We start from the raw sequence: 26,113 nt of genomic DNA on the forward strand, positions 1-26,113 counted from the left end.
CGCAGGCGCGGGCGGCCCCGGCGCGCCTTGTTGTGGCCCGGCCGCCTCTGCTTGCCGGCCGGACCGGGATGGCGGCTTTCGGCGTTCTCAGCTACGAGCACCGCCCGCTCAAGCGGCCGCGCCTCGGTCCGCCCGACGTCTACCCGCAGGACCCCAAGCAGAAGGAGGTGCGGGGGGACCCGGGGTGCGGGGGAACCAGCGTTGCGGGGCCGCCGTGCCGGGGTTGACCGTGAGGAGGCCCCGGGGGAGCCCCCGGGGAGGGGGGGTAGGGTGCCCTGCGTCCTTGTGTGGCTGGGCGTGAGGGTTCCGTCCCGCCGGGCCCCCGGGTTGTGAGTGGGGGGCCTGGCCGAGCGACCCGCGGTTCCCGGGTCCCAGCACTCGCCTGGGGCGTTGCCTGGCAGCGAGGACCCGGGGGTGGCTGGCCAGGGCCCGGCGGGCACTCGCCTTGCCCTGTCCCCGCACTGGCTGAGCCGCCGGCTGCGGGTGTTTGTCGTGGAGGGGCCTTGCCGGGCCCTGCTGACCGTCCTTCCCCGCAGGATGAGCTGACTGCTCTGAACGTCAAGCAAGGCTTCAATAACCAGCCGGCGGTCTCTGGGGACGAGCACGGCAGTGCCAAAAATGTCAATTTCAACCCAGCGAAGGTGAGAGCCATCGGGCCGGTGGCGGGGGGCAGCGGGGGATTGGCAGGTGTCTGTACAGGCAGGCTGCTGGGTCCTGGACAGTCCTGGGTCTCATTCCTTCCCTGTGTCTGGAACCAGGAGACCCTTCCCTTTAGGATGGGTGTTTTAGGACCTAACCCTCTGTCCCCGTAGAATCAAAGTTCTGCATTCTTCTGGAACTGTGTCTCACCTCTGAGAGAGCAGGTTCTTGTCTTGCTCCATACATCTTAGGGGCATGTCTGTATCTGCAGTGTTTGTTAAACCAGCATCTAGAATGCCTTATGTTCTGCAATTAAAGCAGAAGACTAGGATACCAGAGGCAGGAAACTTCTTATTATTGGCTCAGTTACTTTATGGCCACAGTAGAAGAGAAGTAAGATTTCTTGAAACATCTGGCAATTTAAACATGGGAGTTATATAATAGGCTTCAACTCCATTTTTCCAGTCTCTAAAATCAAGATGTTAACTTCCTGGACTCCTTGACAAGAGGACTAGTAATGACCTGGGATGGAAGGCAATCAATAAGCACAGTATATTTGTTTTCCTTGGCTGACTTCTGTCCGAGAAGCCTTCTGTCTGGTTTGACAAGTATTTATAAAGAGCTGTGTCTGTCTCAACTTGAGTCCCTGCTTATTGTATGAGTTGTCTAGAAGCATTCCTCTTTGCAAGCATAGCAAAGGAAATTATTGGCAGGTTTTTTGTGTTTCAAAAGTTGATACTGGTGAGACTTACGGTTGGAATGATAGATGAGATTTTAAGCACATAGGATACATCTTTGACCTGTGAAACGTAATTCATCCTTTTTTTCCAGATCAGTTCAAATTTTAGCAGTATTATTGCAGAAAAGCTGCGGTGCAATACACTGCCTGACACGGGAAGACGGAAACCCCAGGTGAATCAGAAGGATAACTTTTGGCTGGTGACAGCACGTTCTCAGAGTGCCATAAACAACTGGTTCACAGATCTGGCTGGAACTAAGCCCCTTACTCACCTCGCTAAGAAGGTATGTTACAGGAGAGGCTGCCTGGCAGGGAGGAGCATTTAATCTGTGCTTGTTTCTGAAGTGTTTGTGTAGTAGAAGGTTTTTACTATTTGGAGAAGTTTCTTCTCTCTAACATCTCTTGAAGCTTTCAGTTTGAAGAGCACATCCAGGATTTGTAGTGCACTGGCTGTAGTCGTCCCCACTCAAAGAACTGGTCCCTCGTCTGTTGTTTGGAGGTTGTGTTCAACTTTGCCTTTTGGCTTGCATGATACGACTGATCTATTTTATGTTTCAGATGTTTTTTAGAAGAGCTGCCACTGTTGCCTTTGGTCTGTTGTTTAGATTAGGACCATTCCTGTTGTGGAGGGTTTTTCAAGTTCTCAAAAGTCATAGTGACAATTACTGGAGATAATCAGCTGAGTGACTTCCCCAACTTTTGTTGCAGTGACACATGTTTCTGGTTTTAAGCAGAGAAGTGTATGTGTGTTATAGCTTGATCTCAGCCAGGCTAGAGCATTTCTGTGCCCTGGGGTCTAGGGCTAGATATTTCCCTGGTAGCATTGAATTCTGTAGAGTATGAAAGAAGGGTCTTACTCTGCCATTTTATTTGGCCAGATAGCCAGGGGAGCTAACTCTGTCAGGTGGGCCTGTAAGCAAGGAACTCAGGAATCAGTTATGCATTGTAGAAAAACATAACTCCCAGTTGTGAAATGGTAGCAGAGCACATAGTTTAGAAGCTGGAGTTTTTCTGGTCCTTGGTGTTCTGAGTCACTCTTGGGGGAAAATAATCAGATTTTCCCAGAATCTGTCTCGTTATAAACTTAGTCCTTGTGTCCTTCTTTGCATGTTGGCTGTCAGTTTCCTGAGGTCATTGTGAAAGCTTGGACCTTTCAAGGTCTTCCCCCGCGTCCCGCAACAGGCTCTGTCAGTTTTCACGGACTTAGACATGAAAGCAGCGACTGTCAGTAGCCAAGTAGTCTGTGTCTTTGTGTCTTTGAGGCATCAGAGAATAATTGGGAAGAATGTAAGAAACATAGCCAGGAAGCAATTGAACCACTGGTAGTTCATGGACTTTGAGACACCTGCCAAATGGACATGTTCTCTGTGAATTTGTCTCATTTCTCTGTGAACATATGCATACTTTTGCTATCCATAGTATCCTGTGGAAATGAGCCCTACAACTGTACTTTTTCCTGTGATGTGTTATTGCTTCCTGGTTTACAGATCTGCAGTCTGATGATTTCACTGGTATCCTCCCATGTTGTATCTTGGATTAATGAATTCCTTCCTACTATGGTACTCAATTCCCTGTTTCTCACAGTCTTCTGTTGGCTACTCATGGTGTTACAAGACTTTTGTAACCATCCTGTTTTGTATACAAAATGAAGAGTCTTATCTTCAGTCTGTATAGTAGATACTCTGTGTTTCTGACTCAGTCCTTAGTCTGTACCTTTTGTAGTTGCTTCTCTGGAGGATATCCTTAAAGCTGTTTGCAGGATTCAGGGTGTGGATTTACAGTGATGTAATTATGTTTTCTGCCTTCTTTCAATTTGTTTTGTTTCTGTTTATACTGAAATGCAGCTCTGGTACTGTTGCTTTCTGACTAGAGGTGAATTCTTGCAGTAGGTTTTTTGAGGTAGAGAGCAACACAGTACCTTTTCCCTTTTTATCTTTTTCACAGCTTGCAGTGCCTACAGCATGTGTAGATGCTGTGGAATAGTTCCCATCTAAGTCCTTGGTTGCAATTCTCCCTCTCAATTCTGTTACAGGTGCCCATCTTTAGCAAGAAGGAAGAGGTCTTTGGTTATTTGGCGAAATACACTGTTCCAGTAATGAGAGCTGCCTGGCTCATCAAAATGACTTGTGCCTATTATGCTGCTATCACGGAAACCAAGGTGAAAAAGCGTCATGTCATTGATCCCTTCATTGGTAAGCACTTTGTGTGGAGCACTTGTTTTGTCCATCCCAGATGTTTCCTTCTTAGCCTGCTCTTGAATAGTAAGAGGTAGCCTGGAAATCCATATACACTGGTTTCCTGCTGATAAGTCCTGGTGCTCTGACGTACATAACTGTCTATAACAACAGGGCCCACCTGTGAGAGTACACTGTTAAAAAATAAGTCTTAGCAGCCACAAATAGTTCCTGAGAGCCTACCTCCTCTTTCTCGCCGTTAAGTTCTGCTGTGCTCCTCTGCTGTATAACCTGTTTTTTTCTTACCCTATGAAGACTGTAAACGTTATAATTTAGTGATGACTGATCAGCTTCTTCTCAAGTGAGTAAGTACATTTCCCAGAGAATTCCGGTATGTTATTCCCTGTTTCTGTTTCCAATTTCACTAAACCTTACAGGATGCCATATCTAACATCATTTGCATCCTGGCCTGCTCCAGATTACTGTGGTCTAGGAGAGCTCCCCTGGCTGTTTTCTGATTTGTATGGCTGTGACTACAGGACCTGACTGTACTCCTTTGAAAAGTGGTATTAGCAGCTGAAGTCCATGGATTTTTTTTTCCCATCTTATTTATCTTTGGTATAAACATTACACAGTCTTCTTAGCTCTGTTTCTGGAGGTTGATTGGTTTGTTAGATATATCTATTCCATTTACTTTCCTCTTCCTTTGGATGTGTGTCCTACTGCTGACCCTGTAAGTGTTGTTTGTTTCACATTCTTGCATATTTTGCCTTGGGTTTTGCCATCTGCATTGTCCCAGAGGAGGGTAATCGAGCTGTCACTTTGTGCATTGAGTTTGTCTCTTACACAGTTAGGTTTTAGTAAAAACAATTATTTTTAAAAATGGTTGATCATGGCTTTACACTGATATCTGAAAGAGATTAAGAACAAGTTCAGATTTGAAGTGTTTCCAGTGTTTCTGCTGTCTGTCAGATTATTGGGGATGCTAAACCAGGCTGGCCTAACACTGCTCCCTGCTGGAAAGCCTCTTCTCTCTGCTTGTATTCTGCTGTTGATTCTCAACAACTGCAGTTGAGGAATCTTTCTTCCCAGCTTTTCTTGTACAAAGTAACCCTGCCCCATAAACACAGAAGTTTTTCCCCTTGTTCCCTGTTTCTGTGGACGCCTCTTCCTCCCTACTCCCCCTCCAGGCCACAAGAAAAGCTAATATTGTGGCACTTTTCTTTCTTTGTCTTTCTGTCCTTTTCAAATGACAGGAACTTTTTTGGGTTTCCACTTGCGCTCCAGCCTGGTTCTTTCCTGCTTCAACAGGCAGTCGTTGTTAACCTGTTTCCTCTTCTCCAGAATGGACACAGATCATCACCAAGTACCTGTCAGAGCAGCTGCAGAAAATTGCGGAGTTCTATAGACAGCTCCCAGGGCAAGGCTGTGGTTCATCATCTGGGCCAATGCCCCAAGAGGTGGAACAAGCTTTGAAGCAGTGGGACTACAACGAGAAACTAGCTATGTTCATGTTCCAGGTGAGGGACTGGAGGGGACTGCTGGGTGGGTGCGTAGCAGAGGAGGGCTAGGGGAAGTGGATGCAAAGTGATTTATTTTTGCAGAATATTCTCATTCTGTGAATAGACCATTAGGACTGGATGCAGTTTTGAGCTCAGTAGTAGAATAGGGGTAGTATGGAACTGTGCAAACTTCTAGAGTTATTTCCACTGTTAGAAAGCAAGCAGCTGCTGCTGCTCTGCTTTAGTGGATGTTGCTTCAGCTTTTGTCTGTTTGCTCTGCCTTTATCTCTGTGCAGGATGGCATGCTGGACCGGCATGAATTCCTGACGTGGGTCCTCGAGTGCTTTGAGAAGATACGATCAGGAGAAGATGAATTTCTGAAAATGCTCCTACCCCTGCTGCTGCGGGTGAGAAATATGTACCCAGCTTGCTTCATGAGAGCACTGACTTCTGCTGTTGTCAGTCCCTTTCCTGTCGCCTGAGGGATGATGAGCTATATTGCAGATAGAGCACTAGGGACTGTCCCTCTGAGCATCCTTCTTAGCTCATGGAAGGATACCTTTTTGGTCCTGCTCTCTTCTGTTTCTTTTTCCTTTACCCTTTTTCCCTGCACTGGACTTGGTAATCCCTGCTCATGTCATAGCTGCACCACTACATGGAAACTGCTTTTCTTTCTTTCTGTTGCAACAGATTCTAGGCAGACCTTTGAAGCCCTGGGAAGGCTGGGTGTGGGTACATTTTGATGCATGAAGTCATTGCCATAGAACATTTAAAGGGTTTTTTTTTGATGCTTAGTAGCCAGTGGGTGATCGATGATGCTAAGCAACTTTCTGTAAAAAGGGACTGTCTCTACAAGGCAGAGCCACACAGTATACCACTGCGGGAGTGTCAAGGGTTTCTCTTGTGTTGCTTGTAATGAGGACGTTTTCCCCTCTCCCTCTTCCCTACAGTACTCTGGAGAGTTTGTGCAGTCTGCATACCTGTCCAGACGTCTGGCCTACTTCTGCACCCGCAGGCTTGCTATGCAGCTGGATGGTGCTGGCGGGCACCCACCCCACATCCTGTCTGCCCAGACAGGGAATGCTCTTCCTTCAACTCCCACCCCTCAGCCAGCTGCAGGGAATCCTCCTCCCAGCCCTTTCAGCGACTTATTGCTGTGCGCCCAGCACCGACCAGTGGTATATGGGCTCAGCTGCATCCTCCAGGTAGGTTTGGGTAGTGGTTGCTGATAGTGGGGTCAACAGGGACGGTTTATATTGTATGCCATCACAGAAAAATCATTACAGTCTGAGTCAGCAACTTCCTGAGTACAGAAATATCAAACCATGATTGTCAAAGGGTAGGTCTTTGCTGACATGTTACAGAGCTTTCATACCAGACGTCAGTGCTGTAGCAGTGCCCTTGACTGACTTGTGTAAGAAAATGGGTTGGAATAGAGCCTTTTGCTCTATTCACAGGTGCCTTAGATGGCTGGGAAAGCTTTGCAGAAGAGGGGATGAGAAAGAAAGGGTTATTTCATCTTGTGTATGTCAGTAACAGGTTGTGATCTAGGAAAAGAAATTATGCCAGAAATGAAAGGCTCTTAAAAACAAACAACCTCTCATCAGAAAAACCCACCCCCAAAGAATAAAAAAAAACCCCAACAAACCAAACAACCAGCACACACAAAAAACAACCCCTCCCACTTCTTTATGGAAGAGCTTTAATGGTTTAGGCAGACCACTCTACTCAGGAGTGGCAGCAGGCTATGAAAAGGAATGACTCTAAGCTCATAATCTTTATACTTGGAATTAATTAAACCTTACCTTGCAATAAAAGGGCAAGGTTGCTGAAGCCTTATTGATAGATGTTGGAAGGGCAAATGCTGTCGTGTCACTGTGGGACTCAGTCCATACAAGGAGTGGAGATTGCCCTTTCCAGGGGATGAGAGGAGCACGGTAAAGCAAAGGAGCTTCCAGAGAGTGCAGGGTGGAGCAGGAGGTGGAGAGGAAGAGAGCACAGATCTTGGGAACCTGCAGCTCAACAGAGAAACTTGAGATCAAGGAGCCCTGACAGGATCAAGAAGCAACCAGCCAGCTCTCAAACAGGGTAGAAAGAAAATTCCTAGAGTACAGTTGGCTAGAAGCAAGTATCTATCTGTAAAGGCTAGAGAGCAATGCTGGGGTTATAAATAACCCCTTTGTATTCCTATTAAGTCTTCCTTGGTCGCTTTCAGTTTAAAAAGTTTAGGGTTTCTTTTTTGTAGTTTCTGTATGATAAAACATCTTTTTAAGTGTGAAAATACTGTTTGGGGAGCTTACTTTAGGGAAAATATATGAGCATATACCTCTCAAAGATTTGGCTGATTTGGGGTTTGAACACAACCTGCTTAAAAAGTTCAAATTGGTTAATGATAGTTTGATCTTTTTTAGTATGTCTCAGAAGAGCTCTTCTGATAAAAGATCTACAGATATTCTGATCTGCAGATAGTAGATAAGGCTGAGGCTGATCTGGTGGTTAGAAGTTGGAGCTGGGTAAAGTCAGGCTGGAAACAGATGCATTTCTGACAGTGTACATAATTAATCTTTGCTCAAATGTTCTCAAGATATGATGGATTCTTTGGTTTGAGTGTTTAAAACAGCCTTGGTTGTCCATCTTAATGTCTGGCTCCTTGTGAGCCAGAAGCTGTAGGGGTGTATCCTAGGAATCGTTCAGTGAAGTTTTGTCTGTGTTTGTGTGGGTGTCTGTACAAGATCATAAAAGAATGAAAATGCATATATAATAGTATTGTTATTATAATCATTACTATAATCATACTTGTAATTATTAAATAATATAGTATAATGAGTTTGGGTCTGTTGACTCACGTTTCTTCTCACACTTTGCGCTTGATGAGGGCTGTGAGTCACTAATGTAAATGCTGCTCCTGGACCACGAGGGTTGGATTGTTCATTGACGGTGTGAGTTATAGAAAATAAGTTCTGTTTAGAAGCAGCAGGGAACTCTGCAGCAACATATTGCTGCTTTTGGATAACGTGGAACTCTGGTCTTGGCTTCCTAAGCACACCTAGGGCAAGAAACTCAGTGCAACAAAAATACTGGTTTACTCCTTCCTACTCTAGTATGGTCTTTAGCCCAAAGACTCTTTCAGAGCTTAGAACAAAAAAAACCCAAATAGTAAATATGTATACAGGATCATGAATACCTGGGCAGTAGGATAAAGGAGTGGTTATTTCTGTAGAAAGTAATCTTAATTTAATTGTTTTGACCTTGATTTGCTCAATGATACTGGCCTTTATGTCTGTTGCAGAGTATAATTTTGTGTTGCCCGAGTGCCCTTGTGTGGCATTACTCATTGACTGATAGCAGGATAAAGACTGGCTCTCCATTGGACCACCTGCCTATAGCCCCGTCCAACTTGCCCATGCCAGGAGGGAATTCAGCCTTTACACAGCAGGTGAGCAGCCTTCAAAAAAGGGAGCTCTTGTGGTCCAGGATAATAGCTGTATCTTAGCTCTGTCAGGATTTTCTTGTCATGTTATGTGATAAGCAGAGCTGGAGGTGCTGTCTTACTCCCAAGGAATTAACTGCTCCCGTTCTGCTATAAGCAACACAGTGGTGTCTTTGGAAGACGGGCAAAATCTAACCTTGAGTAGAACTACTGTCATGCTCTTTGTTTTCTGATAATTTTGTCCGCAGGACATCTAAGGCATCCTTTTGTATGTTTACACAAGTCCATTGCTTTTAGGTTCGGGCAAAGCTGCGTGAAATTGAGCAGCAGATAAAGGAACGTGGCCAGGCTGTGGAGGTTCGCTGGTCATTTGACAAGTGCCAGGAAACAACAGCAGGTAACTTGTTGTAGGTTAAAGTTTCTCTCCCCCTGTTCCATGTGTTACCCTGAGAAACTTCCTGTCTGGCTATTTTCTTTGATTTTTCCTGTTTGCTGCCATTGGTATTTACCAACAGCAGTGAAAAAAAAACAAATGGCTCTTTTACTTTCTAGTGCAATATCTTGCATGGGTCTGTTTCCCCAGGATTAGGGGGAGTTTCTGTTACTGGAAGCTGGAAATGTGTACCAGAGAACTATACTCTTGTATACATGCCATATTCTGATGCTTTCCCCCAACATCTGCTGTTGGTCGCTATGAGAGTCAGGATACTAAGCTAGGTGGACCCTTGCCTGACTGATGACCCTTCTCCTGAGCAATGAGCTCATAGAAATTTCTGCTCCGGAGTCTGTTGTACCAGTTGCCAAATAAGCATTTCTCTTGTCTTCTCTGTTCCGTTCTAGGTTTCACTATTGGCCGTGTGTTGCACACTTTAGAAGTTCTGGACAGTCACAGCTTTGAAAGATCTGACTTCAGCAACTCTTTGGATTCCTTGTATAACAGGATATTTGGGCTGGGTCCAACCAAAGACAGTCATGAGGTGCCTTGGGACTTTGCTGCTGGGCCCTGGTCTTGGATGTGGCTATGTTCTTGTTTATATTCCATGGTTACTGTCCTGTGTCTTCAGAGACCTGACTAGGTAGTGGCCTTTGGCCAAGAGATGTGATCTCCACTGAAAAGGATCTCGTGCAGCCTTAAGTTAGGGAGGTACTAAAGTGAGATGGGGGGTCTGTGCTCTAGAAAGTCTATGCTAACAAATATGTGTAAGCTTGAGAGAATCCACACAGCTAACTGAGGAGAGTCTCCTGATGGAAAACATCAGTCCGGATAGCAGATTGATCATAAAGACATGTTATGTGTCTGAGAGAAGTAAATGCTAGCTTGTCAAATTCTGGGCTGGTGTTTGCTGCCTGGGAGTCTGGGAGCTCACAGTTCAAGTCCCTGCTGGCCTGGGAGGTGACCAGGCTTATGATGTTTTAGGACCATAGTGCAATCAATACTGCATTGGTTCCTGGAAGTGAGCTGCAGGACTGTTAGTTTGCATGCTTTGTGTAATGCTGTCGAGAAGCTGTGTTTCATTCTGTGCTAAGATCAGCACTTCATGGATGTGCTGCTGGAAGAGAGATGATTTTCTGAAGCAAGCCAGCCTGGAAATTTGTCAAGGGCTGTGGATCACCTCGTGTTGCAAAGTGGAGTTAAAGCACAGACAAAGCAGGAGGGCTCTAGGTTGACATCTGTCATCCATGTTAGGAAGAGGGGAACGTAGCAGTCTTCAGGCTGTGCACTGCTAGAAGTAGACTCACTGTTACATCCAACCTCAGGCCTTAGGACTGCTCACTTCTTCGGTTTGGCTCAGGTTCTCACTGTAGTGCTTGTATCTCAACAGATCTCCCCAGACGACGATGCAGTGGTGGCCTTGCTGTGTGAGTGGGCTGTCAGCTATAAACGCTCTGGACGCCACAGGGCTATGGTTGTGGCCAAACTCCTAGAGAAGCGTCAAGCAGAGATAGAGGCTGAGGTAAGTCCTTATTCCTGGAAGCTAGGAGTGGTAAAGGAGAGCAGAGGTTACCTAACTACAGTTATCTAACTATTACACCGAAAGGCAAAGGCTGATCAGGACAATGCCTTTTAACACTGATGCTGTTAATTATGGAATTTACTTCATCTAACCCAAAGTAGGTCATAAATGAGCCTGTGGGATGGTGTGCATCCCATTTCTTGCATATATTTGAAGACAGGTGATTGCAGTGTGAAAGTACTGGCGTGCTTGGAGACTGTGAAGTAGCTTACAGAAACCTGTGTGGTGGCTTTCCTGTAAGGGCAAGATAGGAAAATTCTCTTGAAGACTCCTTTTTGGGGTTTATGGATAGTGAGTTTCTCCTCCGTGACAGCAGTCGGTACTTTTTTCTGTTTCTACAGAGGTGTGGGGACTCTGAAGTCGTGGACGAGAAGGGCTCCATCTCCTCAGGCTCACTCTCAGCAGCCAGCTCTCCTGTCTTTCAGGATGTCCTTATGCAGTTCCTTGACACTCAAGCTCCTATGCTAAGTATGTAATAAGAACTTATGGTCTCCCAGTTTCTAGCTTTCCCTCTCCTGCAAACTTTGAATTTGTGTGCTGTTCTCTTGTGTGTAGATCTTGGATGTATCTAAATTCTCTCTCTGGCTTCCTTGCAATCCAGAGCATGCCTTGGAGAGAGAGGGAAAGCAGCCTGGAGGGCCAGATGACAGAAAAATAATGCAGGAGCCCTTCTGTTCACAGAGTGTTGGCCAAGAATAAATGAGTATAGCCTAATCAGGAATTAATTCAGGCTGAGAACTAGAGGGGGGTTTCTAACTAGTAAGTGACAAAGCTCTGGAATAGTCTCTCAGTGAAAGTACTGCAAACAGGTTAAGGGGGACAGGATACAACTCTGAATGATGCAGGCAACTCTTTGTACACCCAGGAATGGCACTTCCAGGCTAAAGTCCTATGCCTCTGGTCTGTGAGACTAACTGGATAGCTTTTGACTTACTTAATTGCCACCTGTTGAAACTGGGCTTTCGGCTTTTAGTTCCTGCTGTAATCTCAGAACTGTGTATCAGTCAATTACTATGTTGAGATCTGGAAATACTTTCTCTAGTCCTAGGTTAGGTGGCTGGTGTCGCTAAGAGTGTTGCAGAAGAACTCTGATAGCCCTGACTGTCTGTGCTCTCCTTTCAGCTGATCCTGGGAAGGAAAATGAGAAGGTGGAGTTCTTTAACTTGGTGCTGCTTTTCTGTGAGCTAATCCGACATGATGTCTTCTCTCACAACATCTACATGTGCACGCTCATCTCCCGGGGTGATCTTGCCATGGATTCTCATGGGCCTCGCCCGCCCTCACCCTTCGATGACCCTGCTGAGGAGCATGACAGGAAGGAGACAGAGGGAAACAGTGGCATCAAGCTAGAGGTGAGAGCACAAGCATCGTGGCCCTCCTGTATGTGTCCTCGTGTTGTGCTTGCCTGTTTTTACCAGCTTTGCAGCCTCCTTGCTATTGCTTGAGGATGTACCAGTGACTCATGCTTCTCCTTCGCCCAACCTATTTCCTTAGCATTTCAGTTTCAAAAGTAGAAGGCTATGTTCTAAGTGGCTGGAGAGGGCCTGCCTTTAGGCCCTTTCCCCTTTACCCCCTTTACTGCTGTAAAGGGGCAGACAGGAAAATCTTGCACTGCTTGGAGCAGAGCAGCATATCATGGGGTGCTGTGTGAGGCCTGTCCATGATGTTTGCAGTGTATTAGGATCCAACTTGCCAGACACCATGGGTGTGTTGGCATATTGCTGTCACTGTCCCAACATGGACATCGAGTACTGTAGTAAACAGTAAACTCTCTTGTTCAGTGGTGCATCACTGAGATGTAAAGCTGCTTTGTCTGTTCCTAGGACACGGGTCTTTCTGAGCCCATGGACATCGACCACAACTCCAACATGCTCTTTGATGATATGGAGAAGACAGACTTTTCGGTGTGTTCTTGCATTTTCTACCTGCTACTCATTACGTAGGTCAGTATGTTGTAGTGGCACGGGGGATAGCACCTGCCTTGCTTTGGTGTGAGTACTCCTCTACTGTAGAGCCAGTATGCTGGAAGTGGCTGGGTTGTAAGGCAGCTGACACTGTCAAAAGGTCCATATAACCTGTTTATGCAGGTCAGAGTCCATCAGAGTAGAGTGAGTCTCAGTCATTTGTGGCATCTCTTATGCTCTGGCCACTGCCAGCCCAGTGTTTGGGCAGGGTAGGAAGTGGGCTGCTTGGAATTGGATGGGAAATGGATGACCATGATAGCACCAGGAGATTGGGAGTGACCAGTTGCCTTTGACAGGGATCTTCTTGATCACCTGGGAGAAGACACAGATCTGCTATCATTGTCCTTTGCAGCTTTCAGTACTTCTTCAGTTTTACAGTTCTTCATAACATTTGTGGGCATAGTTCATTGCAGAGTTCTTTGAAGCACTTAGTAATAAAAATAACTTGTGGTGGTTGAAAAATCCCTGAGTACCTACGTTCCTCCAGCCATTTCTGGCCTTTCAAGATACGTGTTAGGCAAGTGTGATGTGCAGAGCTATGTGGCTTTCCCATGGCTTTCCCGGATCCCGTCTTGTTCTGGGGAGGTAGTTGTTCCCAAAATCTTGAGTCATGGTTATTTATTTCCTATTGCTTTTAACTCAATATACAACATGGACCAGAAGCAGAAATGGGAATAGTATCTTACTATATTGCCTTGGTCAATGCCCTAAGAACTGGATATTTCTCCAACCTTCCCTCTTCCTGCTCCTTTTTAGGCCTGAGCAGATGTACCTTCCTTCAGCAATCTTCACTGTTGCATGACCATGTTCCCTAACTACCTTTTGTTGTTCTTGTGTCTCCCTAGATGTTTTCTCCTCCAATGCATTGTGAATCTAAAGCCAGCCCTTCCCCTGAGAAACCAGATCCTGATAAGGAAGCAAAGCCTCTGCTGAAGGATAAGTCTGTGGAAGGAATGCTGGCATCCCTATATGACCAGCCTCGGCACATCCAGTATGCAACACACTTTCCTATTCCTCAGGTATGACACTTGCTCATAACCACTCCCCTGTTGCTGCCTTGTGCCCTGGTTATGAGGCTGCTGTGTTTCCCTGTGGTACTGCTGTGGGTGGGTAAGGAGCAGTCATGATTTCCTGCACTGCTGCAGGAGGTGATCTAGTTAAGATGTCTCCTTGCTTACTCCCCGAGCAACTTCTGAGATGAAGCTTTCCTTTTCCTTTAAGAGATCCAGATGTGAAACAAGATTAAAGCATTCAGCCTCATAGTTGCTAACGCAGTTGTCTCTTTTGGTTGCCTAGGAGGAGTCATGCAGTCACGAGTGTAACCAACGGTTGGTAGTTCTTTTTGGGGTTGGAAAACAACGGGATGATGCTCGGCATACGATCAAGAAAATAACCAAAGACATTCTAAAAGTCTTAAACAGAAAGAGCACTGCAGAGACGGGTTAGTAGAGCTTGAGCCACTCCTTTCTGAAGTAGGAGCGTCCTTCCAGTTGGCTGGCTCCTTTGTCTGGAGTCTCAGTGAAAGGATTTTATATAATCCACAGTGCCTGGTAAGCTGTATCAGTCACTGAGAGTCTGGAATGGTGCTCTGTTCCCAGACATACTAACCAGCAAGTACAATGGTTGGTTTCCTGCTGACTATCTCTTTAATTGAACTTTTCTTCAGAAGAGGATTAAGTCATATCAGGTGCAGAGTGAGACCCTGGCCAAAACTTTGGCTTCTCACATTTTATTTTCTTTAGTTCTTGCATTTACATCCTTGCACAAGAAGCAAAGAGGACTTCGCATATGCATATTTGTCAAAGACCTTGATTAAATGTAGCATGGTGTTATGCTTGAGGCACATGCTAAATGCATAGGATGGGAAATTTGAATAGCTGTGTCAAAATCAATAGAAAGCCTCTGACTTCCATCAGCTGAGAATCTGGTTACAATTTTTTTTCTCTCTTAATCTGATTCCTGAAAGGCAACTTGAAATGTGATAGAAAGATGATTCTTTAAAAGATGAAGTGCTCTGACAAAGAAACTTGAGGCTGAACATCTCCAATCCAGAATGTCTGTTCTCATCAGGGAATCAGTGTACCTCTAAATTGAGAGAGAAAATGTTTTCCCCCTCCAAGGAGTACCTTCACTTGGGTAAACTAGATGTTAACCCTACTGTCATTCTCAGGTTAGGAGTTCCTTCCTCAGCAGTTTATTGTTTTGAATTCAAAATGGTCCTTATGAGCTTAAGGTCTGGGACTCAGGCTTTTTGGCTGTGCTGCAGGGCAGGGACTGGTCTTGCTGAGGGACTGGCAGGTGCTGATGGCTGATGTCTAGTCCTTGTCTGATGAGGAAGTTAGCCTAATAAGTGTGTTCTGATCCTCCCAACTTTGGCAGGTGGAGAGGAAGGCCAGAAGAGGAAAAAGAGCAAGCCAGAAGCATTCCCAACAGCTGAAGATATCTTTGCAAAGTTCCAGCACCTTTCTCACTTTGATCAGCACCAAGTCACATCTCAGGTATGAAACTTTCAAGGCTGCTGTCCTTCTTGGGCCCTGACTGTGTCCCTTTGCGTTACTGAGAGCAGCTTCCTGGAGGGAAAGGGAGATGGGCCTGCTGAGGGACTTCTGCAAGGGGAGATAGTACTGTGTGTCGTCTTGCACTTGCAGGTATCTCGCAATGTCTTGGAACAGATCACCAGCTTTGCCTTGGGAATGTCATACCACCTGCCTCTGGTACAGCACGTGCAGTTCATATTTGACTTGATGGAGTATTCACTCAATATCAGTGGTCTTATTGACTTTGCCATCCAGGTAAGCACAGTGTGCTCAAATGCTTCCTGGGGAGGGGTTCATCAGCCTGAAAGGAAGCAGATCTGTTCTGCGATAGTTGGTCTGCTCCTGGGATCATTGGTGACCCTCTGATCTGTGTCGTGGAGGTGGTCAGATTAGGTGGTCATTGCAGTGCTCCTGGGTTGCAGCTGTTAGGAATAGGTTGTTTGTGGCAGATAGTCTTACATGTTTTGTTCTGAGGATTATTCTTCCAGAGGCTTCAGGGTTGTCTCCAAAGGACTTGCATTGCATCTCTGGCCCTGGCTGCAGAAAGGCCTTGTTCTCAGTGAGAAGGGGATCATCTGTCTCTGGCAGCTCTCCCACCTCGCTCCCCTGGAAGGATCCTTGGCACATGGCAGCACAGGCTGCCTTCCGGATCCTGCTAAAATCCTGTTGCTGTTTCTGCAGCCTGTGCCAGGTGCTTCTTGAAGCCTTGCTATGGTTGCTGATGGAATCGAGGCTGTTAGCCCTAAAAAGGGAGCCGAGTGAGATTTATGCAGGACAGAATTACCAAACAAACTGCCTGCTACTATCTGTGACCATACCCAATCGCACTCCGATACCCAAGCACTGACAGCCCCTTGTCCTGCCTGAGTGAGACATTGTGCCTAAGTATGGGGTGCTAACTGTTCCAGGGGTACATCTCTAGGCAGAAAGTGCCTGCCAGTCCCTTTCCTGGCAGGTACTATAGGCTGTGGGTGTGGTGTGCCTGCTCCATTTCTGACCATACCTTGCCCCTGTGGCTGTTGAAGGGTTTTTCTGTCATTGGGTGCAGTTGCTGAATGAACTGAGCGTGGTGGAAGCAGAACTGCTGTTGAAATCCTCCGACCTTGTTGGCAGCTACACCACCAGCTTGTGCCTGTGCATCGTGGCTGTGCTGCGGCACTACCACTCCTGCCTTATATTGAACCAGGACCAGATGGCTCAGGTCTTCGAAGGGTAAGGGAATCTTCCCCTCACTGTGTGGAAGGAAGCAACATATCTTCGGGGATATATCTGTGTCCTTCCTAAATGGCAGCAACTTTGTGCCTGAGAGTTCAGCTCACAGAATTTGTGGGGGATGGGATGTTACCCAGTGAGCACTGTTGCTGTGAGCGCAGGAAGATACCTAATGAGGTTATGCCTTCAGATTTTCTTTTCCTGTTGCTGCAGCATTTTTTTGTCTTTATACAGTCTGTGTGGGGTGGTGAAACATGGCATGAACCGCTCGGATGGCTCCTCAGCAGAGCGCTGTATCCTGGCCTATCTCTACGACCTGTATACCTCCTGCAGTCACCTCAAAAGTAAATTTGGGGAGCTCTTCAGGTGAGTCTGAGGCAGGTGGGATGCAGAGGGTGCTGACCAATATAGCACCTTGTCTTAAGCTTTGCTTGTGATCTTGTTTGATGGGATTGTGCCTGAGATCCTCTCAATGGGGAACTGAAGTCTTGGGAGTAGTGCCTGTTTTACAGGCAGTGATGACCCAAGTATAATCTTGACTCTTGGATTGTCAAGTTGTTTTTGGTAAATTGCCTTCAGTAGTCCTCAGCACCTCCACAGGTCTGTTCTTACCCCACTCCTACAGGATAGAGGTAAAGAGGTCTGTTCCTACCAAACTCTGATGACTGAGCAGTTCATCCTAAAGGTTGTTCTCTGCTTGTGCTCAGCTCCCTAATAATCCTTGGTCTGCTTCTGAACCTGCTCTGCTTGGTTCTGGGTTTATTCCTGTGCTACTTTGTACTCCTTATCCTTGTTCTGCCCCTGTTGGCTCTTCAGGTTCTGCTCTCTTGATGTTGCCCTCAGGCTCTGTCTCATGGGCTAACTTTACTCCATGGCCTTCTGCCCTTTGCAGTTCTTCTCTTGGGAACTGTCTTCCCACCAGCTCCCTGTGGAGCTCCTCCCTTAGCAGCACAGAGATGGAGTCCACAAATCTACCTGGCTTGTTGCTTATGTGATCCTGTGAAGGTGTAACTCCTGACAGCCCTGTTCCCCAGTACAGTGCTTCACTTTGTCTTCTCCTGCAGTCCCTGCTCCCTATTAGTGTTTCCAGTGCAGGTGTGCTGTAGGGATGTCTACCTGCCCATTGAGAGACACTGAGAGTGGCTCATGCCTTGGTGTCAGCTGGCTAAACCCCTGGCTGCTGAGAGCAAGAGGGAGTGCTGTGGTCACAGGTGCATTGGAGTTCCTCGAAGGAGTCATCGTACATATGGAAATGAGAAACCTGATATTAGTTTAACTGAATTCCCAAAAGCTGTTCAGCAAGGCTTTAAAGTAAATGGACAGAGATAAAAGGGAGTATCCCCTAGCAGGCAAACAATAGGTTAGAGATGGAGACAAGGAGTGGGAAGGATTTTGTATTTTGAGGGTGATCCCTCCCTGAGGAGTCCCGGAGGACTCTGCTAGTGATTGTGCTGTTCTATGCATCGTAAGTTGTACGAGTAGTGAGATAAAAACTTTTCATATAACTGTTATTCAGCATATACCAATAGAAGTTGGCTGCAGATTGATGTAGTAGGGCACAGTGATGCTGACCAGGTGATAAACTGGCAGATGAAGTTTAGTGTTGTTAAACATAAAATAATGCACATAGGACTGTCCTTGTTCCCTTCCAAACTCTACATAGTGATGAATATGTACTACCAGTTGGATAAAGGATCTCTGAGCTGTAACAGATATGCAATTGAAAATGTCATCATAGTGTTCAGTAACAGTCAAAAAAACCAAATTAAATGTTAGGTATTGTTTGGAAAGGAATGGAGAACAGACCAGAGAGCATCGTTAGGCCACCATTTAAGTCATGGTACAACTGTGCCTTGTGGTTTGGGGCAACAGACTCCAAAAACCATGTAGTGGAGTTAGGCCCAAAGGAGGGTGAGTGGATAGATGACCAGAGGTTTGGAATGACTTACTTGTGAGGAACTGAATCTCCTCCCCACAGAAGAGGAGGACTGAGGGGGAATGATAGAAGTTTGTAAAGTTCTTGTTGGTATGGAAAATAAACTGAATGTTCAATGTGACTTACAAGAACAAGGAGGAATTAATAGAAAATAACAAATGGTAGGTTTGGAACAAAAGAATAAACTTCATAGTTCTCATAGCTAACATGGAACTCATTCCATGTTGTGAGTGTCAAAAATCTACTTGATTCAAAGTAGGTGGACAAATTTGCAGGAGGAAAATCTGTTGAGGAGAGCGTTATCTTTGACTCTGAAAATCTGTGAGCCCTAAGTTGCAGCAGGGTGGGGAAGGATGCTGGAGCAGTAGTGCTGCCTTGCTCTTAAACTCTTCTCTGGGCATCAACTATTCTGACACCAAGGGCTGAGCTAGGTGTTTCCCCAGTCTGACTGGAATAGCCATTCCCAGGCTAAGTTCACTGAGCCCATGGGTAACTTCCAGGTTACAAGCAGCTTCACTCTTTTGGGAGAGTCTTTGTCAGTACACAGTGATCTTGAGTTTCCCCATGTTCTTGCCCAGGGAGTGCTTGTCTTGCACAGGATTGCTTTGCTTATCAGAGTTCAATGGAAGCTTGTTTTTTTTTTTGTGTTCCTAATCTCTCTTTCCTGTCCTGTTTAGTGACTTCTGCTCCAAGGTGAAGAACACAATCTACTGCAATGTTGAGCCATCTGACTCCAACATGCTATGGGAACCAGAGTTCATGATTGACACTATTGAAAATCCATCTGCACATAATTTTACATACACCAACCTGGGCAAGAGCCTCAATGAAAACCCAGCCAACCGCTACAGTTTCGTCTGTAATGCACTTATGCATGTGTGTGTGGGACACCATGATCCAGACAGGTGAGAGGCAGAACTTTCACGGTTCTACTGAGATATTAAAATCTTTAGGTGAGGGTAAGAAACCCAGTAGCCATTCCTTGGCTGTCTTGGGGTGTGAGGAAGAAGGAGCCAAGGCTGGGATCCCTTAGAGAATCACTGACCTGGTGGCATGCATGAGTAGCAAAGCTGACCCTTTGCTTTTTTCGTTATTTATTTAACAGGGTGAACGACATTGCTATCCTGTGTGCTGAGCTAACTGGCTACTGCAAGTCTCTAAGCGCCGAGTGGTTGGGTGTGCTCAAAGCTTTGTGCTGTTCCTCCAATAATGGGACCTGTGGCTTCAATGATCTCCTCTGCAATGTTGATGCAAGTGCAAATATTCAAAAGGGGAAAAGGAATTGAAGCAGGAGTGGAGGGACCCCTTGAGAGAAGGCAGAAATGAACAAGGGATGGAGGCTTTGTCTTCTGAGGACAGGGGAAAGGCTTTGAATACTGGGGCTACATTTTGGTGTTTGTTGCAGCCTGGGCTGATCATGGACGTTGACCTGGGGTTATGGGCCCTTCTGCCCCTCCCCAGCTCCTAGGCAAGCTGAGGAATTGCTGACAGAGGGAATGAGGCAGAGGCTGTTGTGATCACTGGCTGATCTCCTCTCTTCCAGGTCAGTGACTTATCTTTCCATGATTCCTTGGCCACCTTTGTTGCCATTCTCATTGCCCGGCAGTGCTTGCTGCTGGAGGACCTGATTCGCTGTGCTGCTATCCCCTCGCTCCTCAATGCTGGTAAGTGCATCCCTGCAGAAAGCTGGTCTTATTCTCAGTTCTGGCCGAAAGGCCTGTGCTTAATGGATATTTTGTGAACCCCATAGTTGTGAAACATGCCTCTACTACCTCTTTTGTAGTATGGTACTTAAGAATTGAACATTTTGCTTTAGAGAGGTTCTGGCCTTGTGGTTTCTATCAAAAACTGATTGTGCTAAGGTTTTTCAATGTCTTGCTCTCTGGAGTTTGTGTGCAACCTGAAATAAGCATGGAGAGATGTTATCAGCCACACTGTGTGACCGGTGTACTTGGCTCTCAACTCCAGGAGTACACCTCCCATTGCTGATGTGGTTCAGCTTAGCATTTTGTCTAGAGCAGCCAGGTGACCAGTTGGGCCTACAGCGCCTGGGTCACTCTGCCTTTACTCTGCCACCAGCCTTCCTAGGTTTGCTCTGGGGATTGCAGCATCCAGACTCTGACAGGGTAAAGTTGGGAAGATGGAGCAAGCAGAATGCAATGGATGTCAATGGGGATAATACTGATGGATTTGCTCACTTGCATGTTAACTGCTGCATGTGCTCCATATTTGTAAATACAATAAGGCTGCTGCAGCTTCTCAACTGGCTGCTCCAGGGCAGTGCACTGTGAATAGCTTTTGGATTGAGAGTCAGCTGTCCCAGTGGGTAAGAAGTCTCAGTTGACCGTTTTCTTTCCGTAGCCTGCAGTGAGCAGGACTCAGAACCAGGAGCACGTCTGACCTGCCGGATTTTACTCCATCTGTTTAAGACTCCGCAGCTGAACCCATGCCAGCAAGATGGCAGTAAGTGAATGAAAGTAGAGCCTTTCTTTATTGTGAAAGTACTGAGGCTCTTGCACCCCAAGAAAAGAGATACGGGACCCTATGATTAGAGATCATGACCTGCTTGCTTTGAATAAAGCAGGCAAAGCCGGACACGCTGCTTTCTACAGAGGACAAAGAACAATATCCTTCAGTTTATACTACTCCATGGTAGCCAGGCATGTTGGGGAGGATGCACTTGGAGGCAGGAAACCAGCCACTAGAGGTGGCCTTGCAGTCAGTAAGCCATTAGAGTAATGATCACTTCTTTTTTTATGTCTAGAGCTTTGTATAGCCTTTTAACTTGGTGCCAGAAGCTGCTATTTTACAGCACTCCCTTTTTGTCTGATGATGGAAACAGTCCAGGAAGCTCTGTTCTTGGCTCCTCATCAGTATCCTGGTAGCTTGGATCTCTAAACCCAGCCTGTATTCTAGGTTAGGGTACTGTTGGAGCTTGGAGTTCATGACACAGGCACTGCTTCCCATTTGGATTTCATGGTTCTCAGTTGTCACAACGTGATTGGCCCTATGCTTCATGAAACTTAATTAAATTGACCCCATGTTACAGTTGGAAAAAGGACTAGCCTTAGGATTCTCTGAACTGGATTCTATGGTACTGACTGGCACGTAATTCAGGCAGCTCTGGAGCCTGCGCCTTTCTCTCTTGCCGGGTATTGCCCTTCCCCATTGTCCTCTGCAGACAAACCCACAGTGGGAATCCGCTCTTCCTGTGACCGTCACTTACTGGCAGCTTCCCAGAATCGTATCGTGGATGGAGCCGTCTTTGCAGTGCTGAAGGCTGTCTTTGTTCTGGGTGTGTACCCGTGTTAGCCTGAACCTGTAAAAATGTTTTTTAGGGGGGTGGGAGAAAGGCACTGTATTGCATGTGTTGGCTGTGCAAAAGGCCAGAGGAGATCTGTTTTGGTGGATATGTGGCTAGTCTGAAGCCCTTTGGTTGAGCTGTAAACATACTTCATATCTCTTAGCTAGAGAGGTCACTGATTGCAGAGAAAGTTTACAAATGCTCAGGACGTTTTGTGGGTCTGGCTTTGGGTTTAGCATTGATGATTAAGTGACGTTTGCTTTCTTTGTAGGAGATGCAGAACTGAAAGGCTCTGGCTTTTCCCACCCTGGAGGTGTTGATGATATCATGGATGATGAACTGGGCACCAGGAAGGCCGGTGGTCGGGTAGTAACTGTAGAAACAGCTAGCTTGGATATTTATGCCAAGTATGTACTGAGGAGTATATGTCAACAGGTGAGTCTGTCCCATCGCTAGGTATGTCCTTATCCCTTCTGCAGACAGATATATCCCATATGACTTTCTGCAGATTGGGTTTGGCAGGTATTTCTTTGAAAGATCTATAAAGAACCAGCGATGATTCTGCCACGGGATGGCGCTGAGGCTCGCTCACCGTCAGCAAAAAATAGAGAGGCAAACAGTTGTTAAGAATTAGGTGTTGCAGTATGCAGGGACTGCACATCCCCTTTGCTTTGGCAACAGCACAGGGCTCATGTCCAAGGAAGTGAGTGCTGGGAGTGGTTTGCTGAGATGTGTGCTGGAGGCAGAGAAGATAAGCATGAGAAAGCTTGTTGAAGTGATAAATGGTGCCTTTCAGAATGCAGCTGAAGTGTTGCTTGCAGCTAGGCTGTTAATGTATCCCTGGGCTTTGCAGTGCCCTGTTTTATTAATTAAAGGAACAACAACAAAAATCTTTTGCTTAGCCTAATCTTGACACCACCAGCATTTCTGTTCCTTTGTGAAAAATTGACATTTGAGGAACTGAAACCTGGCTAATAAGGTACTTAGTTGCCAAGTGGAGTGGCTGTTACCACTGTTGTATGAAAATGAGTGTTGAGGGGTGTCCTTGGCCTTGTTTGCAAATTTATTCTGTCAACAGGAAAGATGCAATGTTACAATTTGAAACCTGTATTCCATACTACAATACGAAACCTGTATTCTGTATTACTAATGTGTAAACACAACACATTAGTGCTGTGTTGTCCTCATGCTTTGTGATACTGTTGCTTATTAATTGGCTTGCTATATAGCAATGTTACCATCCTACCGAAGAAGAATTGGAGCCACCTATTTACGAGCACAAATTCAGTATATGTGGTGTTACTGAAACCTGACTGTAGCGTTGACAGAAGTAGATATTCCCTTGCTGGGTCCCGGTCTATATAGGAAGGACTCACAGTAGGTAAAAAGTGTGTGTGTGTGTGTGTGTGTGTGTACAGGAGGGAGTAGCAGTGTCAGGTATCACTACTCATACCAGTTGTTGTCAGCTCTGGTTATGTAGGAGTGAGCGTTCCAATAAACACCAGTGAGTACTGCCAAATTGTGCTAGAGCTACTGCAGGGTCCTGCAGCTGTGTAAAGGGCTGGTAAAATGATGTGTTCAATATTAGCACCTCCAGTGTGAGCAGTGGGTGCTGCAGAGCTCACACTATCAATTTTGAAATGTCTGTAGAATGCCTTAAACTATAGGTTGTGATTTCTCAAACTCAGAAAATGTGGCATCTCGTATTCAGTGGTATGTTTTATAATGGACTTCATCATGACGGCATGGGGAAAAGGAGCAGATTATAGAATTAAGTTAAAGGTTTCTTAGGTGCAAATGATTATGACATAGTTGCTGGTTTGCCCTTTAGCTTGTTTAAGTTCATAAATGTAACTGTGATTGGCCTTCTGAAAAGGTTAATTTCATAGAGCTGAGATAAACCACACTGGGAACCAAGAGGGAGGCTTGAGTTGAAGGTGCTAACCTGAATCTGGTGACTGGGATGGTGGAGTTGTCCACAGTGCTTGGAAAAACGTGTTCATAGTGCTCTCCTGTGAAGAGGCAAATGAGGGGCTCTGTTTTGTAATACAAAGCCTGTGGACGTGGCTGTTTTGGAAAGAAATGTTGCAGAGAGAGGCTAAAAGTCCCTCAAGGTTGAAGATGGTAGTTGACTCCATATTATTTGTGAGATTATGCCAATAAAGTGGATCAGAGATGAAATCTGAATTCTTGTAGGAAGCTGAACAAGTGACAAAAAGGGTCTTCCCAAGGATGTGCATATTACATATGCAAGGAAGAGAAGTTTCAAGAGATTATGTTGTAGCAACACTGAAGGGGAGAAATGCAGTAGGCATTGGAGAAATCACCAGATCGTGTTTATTGGCAAAGCAGAAACTTCATCTGGGATGAAGTTGAAGATCTAGGCTGTGGTTTCACAAGGATTTCAAACCAGAGATTTAGCCTTTCTGATCTTTGTGCTCTACTTAGTGCTTAGAGTGCTGTCTGCTGCTGAGAGGGACTGTCCCCAGCTTTCTAGGCTTAGCGCCAGCACCTGTGCTTCATGAACTGGATCCTCATCTCTTCTCCTCTGGTTGTCACTTCTCAGTTGAAGAATTCTCTGATCAGGCTTGCTCTGCAGCTGCAGAAATGCTTATATAGCAGTCCTCTGTAGATTTTAATTTCATCAATTCGCCTAATTGATTTTCAATATTAAAAAATCCTGCAGTAATGAATGTTGCATGTTAACTGTAAATTGTGTGAAGAAGTACCTACCTCGTGTGTGTTTTGGAAACTTCTGCCTTTATTATTATCGTGCATTTAGGAACCACCAACTGAAACTGAGAGGCTGACAATAATAGTTTTCTGTAAGCCTTCTCTTCATGACTTGTGACTTTATAAATGGCTTGCGTCCAGTCAGTTGTTTCCCCTTCCAGGCTTTGAGAAGTAAAGTCACTGGTTTTTACTAAGGATGGCAGTGTGTTTTCCATCACTATTTGAGAATTAAGGGGTGTGCTTTTCCCTAAGACATGTTCTAGTTTAGCCTTAGCTGCAGCCCTGCATTATTTAATTTAGGACAGCTCCAGGACTTTGTTATGCAGGAAACAGACCAAATAATTTTTAAGTGATCCCTTCTGATCTTTTGAGCCCAGGCAGCAGTGTTGATGGAGCCTGGGCATGGCAGTGACTGTGTACTGTTGAATTGTACCAATATTTTATCAAAAGAAACAGCAGCTACTGAGTTTCACCACTGCTGACTTGTCAAAGTTGATGTTTCCTCTGTTGTGATTGCTGTGCTGTGCCTGCCGCCTGCTGAATCAGGATAGTACAGTTCACGAAGAGAAATGATTATTAAGCATAACTGCGTACTAATAAGGTTTTTATGAGTTTGATGTGTTCCCTGCATCTCTCTGAGACTGAAAGCAGGGGCGCTGGTTTGGAATCAGACGTGAGTTTGACTGTGCTGGCTCTGCTTTCGTCTTGCAGGAGTGGGTAGGTGAGCGATGTCTGAAGTCCCTCTGTGAAGACAGCAATGACTTGCAGGATCCTGTCCTGAGCAGCACACAGGCCCAGAGGCTGATGCAGCTGATTTGTTATCCACACCGGCTGCTGGACAATGAGGAAGGAGAAAATCCTCAGCGGCAGAGGATTAAACGCATCTTACAGGTGCAGGCTCCTGGCAGAATCTAGGAGTGTCCTAGTAATTGCCTAATGTAGCGTTAGAGTGGGGTTGTCCAAAATGCAGCCTTCTGAGGGATCTGACACTCATTATCATGGGAGCTGAGGGTGTGGGTTGATGTAGTTTGAACCGAGATGAGGACTCATATGAAGTGTGCGTGCATGTGTTGCAGAATCTCGACCAGTGGACCATGAGGCAGTCCTCGCTGGAGCTGCAGCTCATGATTAAGCAGACAGCAAACAATGTGAGTCTTTGCTCAGAGGGACCATATAGAGATGTGTGTTGCCACTGTTGAAGTGGCTGCTTGTGAGGTGGTGGGGAGGTGGCCTGGCAGAAGTGGGAATAGGGAGAAAGTAAACAAAGAGGGAGTCAGGCCTGTGAAAGCCAAGCATGATAAGAATGCGATGAGTCTGAGACCCGAACAGCAGCAGCCATGGGGAAGTTGGCTAACTGGGTTTGTACTGAGTTGTGTTGAAATGTGCAAGCCCTGTCAGTGGGTGCTCTCAGAGAAGGACCTGGCTGTCTTTTCTTCCCTGTCTCCAGGAGATGAACTCCTTGTTAGAAAATATAGCCAAGGCCACCATTGAGGTATTCCAGCAGTCAGCAGAGACCAGCTCTGCTAGCTCTGCTGGCAATGGAGTCAACAATATCAGTAGCTCAGCAAGTGCTACACCTGCCAGCAACAAATCCAAACCCATCCTTAGGTAGGTGTAGTTCCAGCATGCAGCTGCCCTGTAGATGAGTCTGAATCATAGGTTGGATTGCAAACTCTTTTTCTCTCCTGTGTTGTCATAGCTCCCTGGAGAGATCAGGAGTGTGGCTGGTGGCCCCTCTGATTGCCAAGCTTCCAACATCAGTGCAGGGTCATGTGCTGAAAGCTGCTGGAGAAGAACTGGAGAAAGGACAGCATCTGGGGTCATCGTCCCGCAAAGAGCGGGACCGCCAGAAGCAGAAGAGGTGAGTCCTGGGGAAAGGGCAGGCAATGCTTGCTGTGCTGATCCCCCAGCCTGGTTGTATAGCTCCA

General features: G+C 46.0%; 1 protein-coding gene across 5 annotated transcripts in view; it reads left to right on the forward strand.

Annotated features, from left to right (window-relative positions):
* The first annotated feature begins 38 nt into the window (after positions 1-38).
* The window catches only part of MED12 (mediator complex subunit 12), a 37,384-nt gene continuing 11,309 nt past the window's right edge, over positions 39-26,113 (forward strand). For 4 of the 5 annotated variants that reach the window (XM_068411924.1, XM_068411926.1, XM_068411925.1 and 1 more), the window contains exons 1-30: positions 39-167; positions 537-641; positions 1,471-1,662; positions 3,411-3,570; positions 4,897-5,072; positions 5,351-5,461; positions 6,005-6,259; positions 8,344-8,490; positions 8,782-8,881; positions 9,325-9,461; positions 10,308-10,439; positions 10,841-10,967; positions 11,622-11,851; positions 12,323-12,403; positions 13,309-13,482; positions 13,760-13,904; positions 14,843-14,961; positions 15,112-15,255; positions 16,049-16,212; positions 16,447-16,578; positions 18,826-19,053; positions 19,254-19,398; positions 19,692-19,812; positions 20,510-20,611; positions 21,330-21,443; positions 21,724-21,887; positions 24,897-25,076; positions 25,262-25,333; positions 25,633-25,793; positions 25,885-26,046. In XM_068411924.1, coding sequence (XP_068268025.1) covers positions 69-167; positions 537-641; positions 1,471-1,662; positions 3,411-3,570; positions 4,897-5,072; positions 5,351-5,461; positions 6,005-6,259; positions 8,344-8,490; positions 8,782-8,881; positions 9,325-9,461; positions 10,308-10,439; positions 10,841-10,967; positions 11,622-11,851; positions 12,323-12,403; positions 13,309-13,482; positions 13,760-13,904; positions 14,843-14,961; positions 15,112-15,255; positions 16,049-16,212; positions 16,447-16,578; positions 18,826-19,053; positions 19,254-19,398; positions 19,692-19,812; positions 20,510-20,611; positions 21,330-21,443; positions 21,724-21,887; positions 24,897-25,076; positions 25,262-25,333; positions 25,633-25,793; positions 25,885-26,046 — 4,379 coding nt within the window. In that variant the 5' untranslated portion in view covers positions 39-68. The remainder of the gene's footprint in view (positions 168-536; positions 642-1,470; positions 1,663-3,410; positions 3,571-4,896; positions 5,073-5,350; positions 5,462-6,004; positions 6,260-8,343; positions 8,491-8,781; positions 8,882-9,324; positions 9,462-10,307; positions 10,440-10,840; positions 10,968-11,621; positions 11,852-12,322; positions 12,404-13,308; positions 13,483-13,759; positions 13,905-14,842; positions 14,962-15,111; positions 15,256-16,048; positions 16,213-16,446; positions 16,579-18,825; positions 19,054-19,253; positions 19,399-19,691; positions 19,813-20,509; positions 20,612-21,329; positions 21,444-21,723; positions 21,888-24,896; positions 25,077-25,261; positions 25,334-25,632; positions 25,794-25,884; positions 26,047-26,113) is intronic. The other variant, XM_068411927.1, reaches the window with a different exon arrangement.

The sequence above is a fragment of the Nyctibius grandis genome, chromosome 13 (genome assembly GCF_013368605.1).
Source record: "Nyctibius grandis isolate bNycGra1 chromosome 13, bNycGra1.pri, whole genome shotgun sequence".
In the NCBI taxonomy this organism is placed as follows: Eukaryota; Metazoa; Chordata; class Aves; order Nyctibiiformes; family Nyctibiidae; genus Nyctibius; species Nyctibius grandis.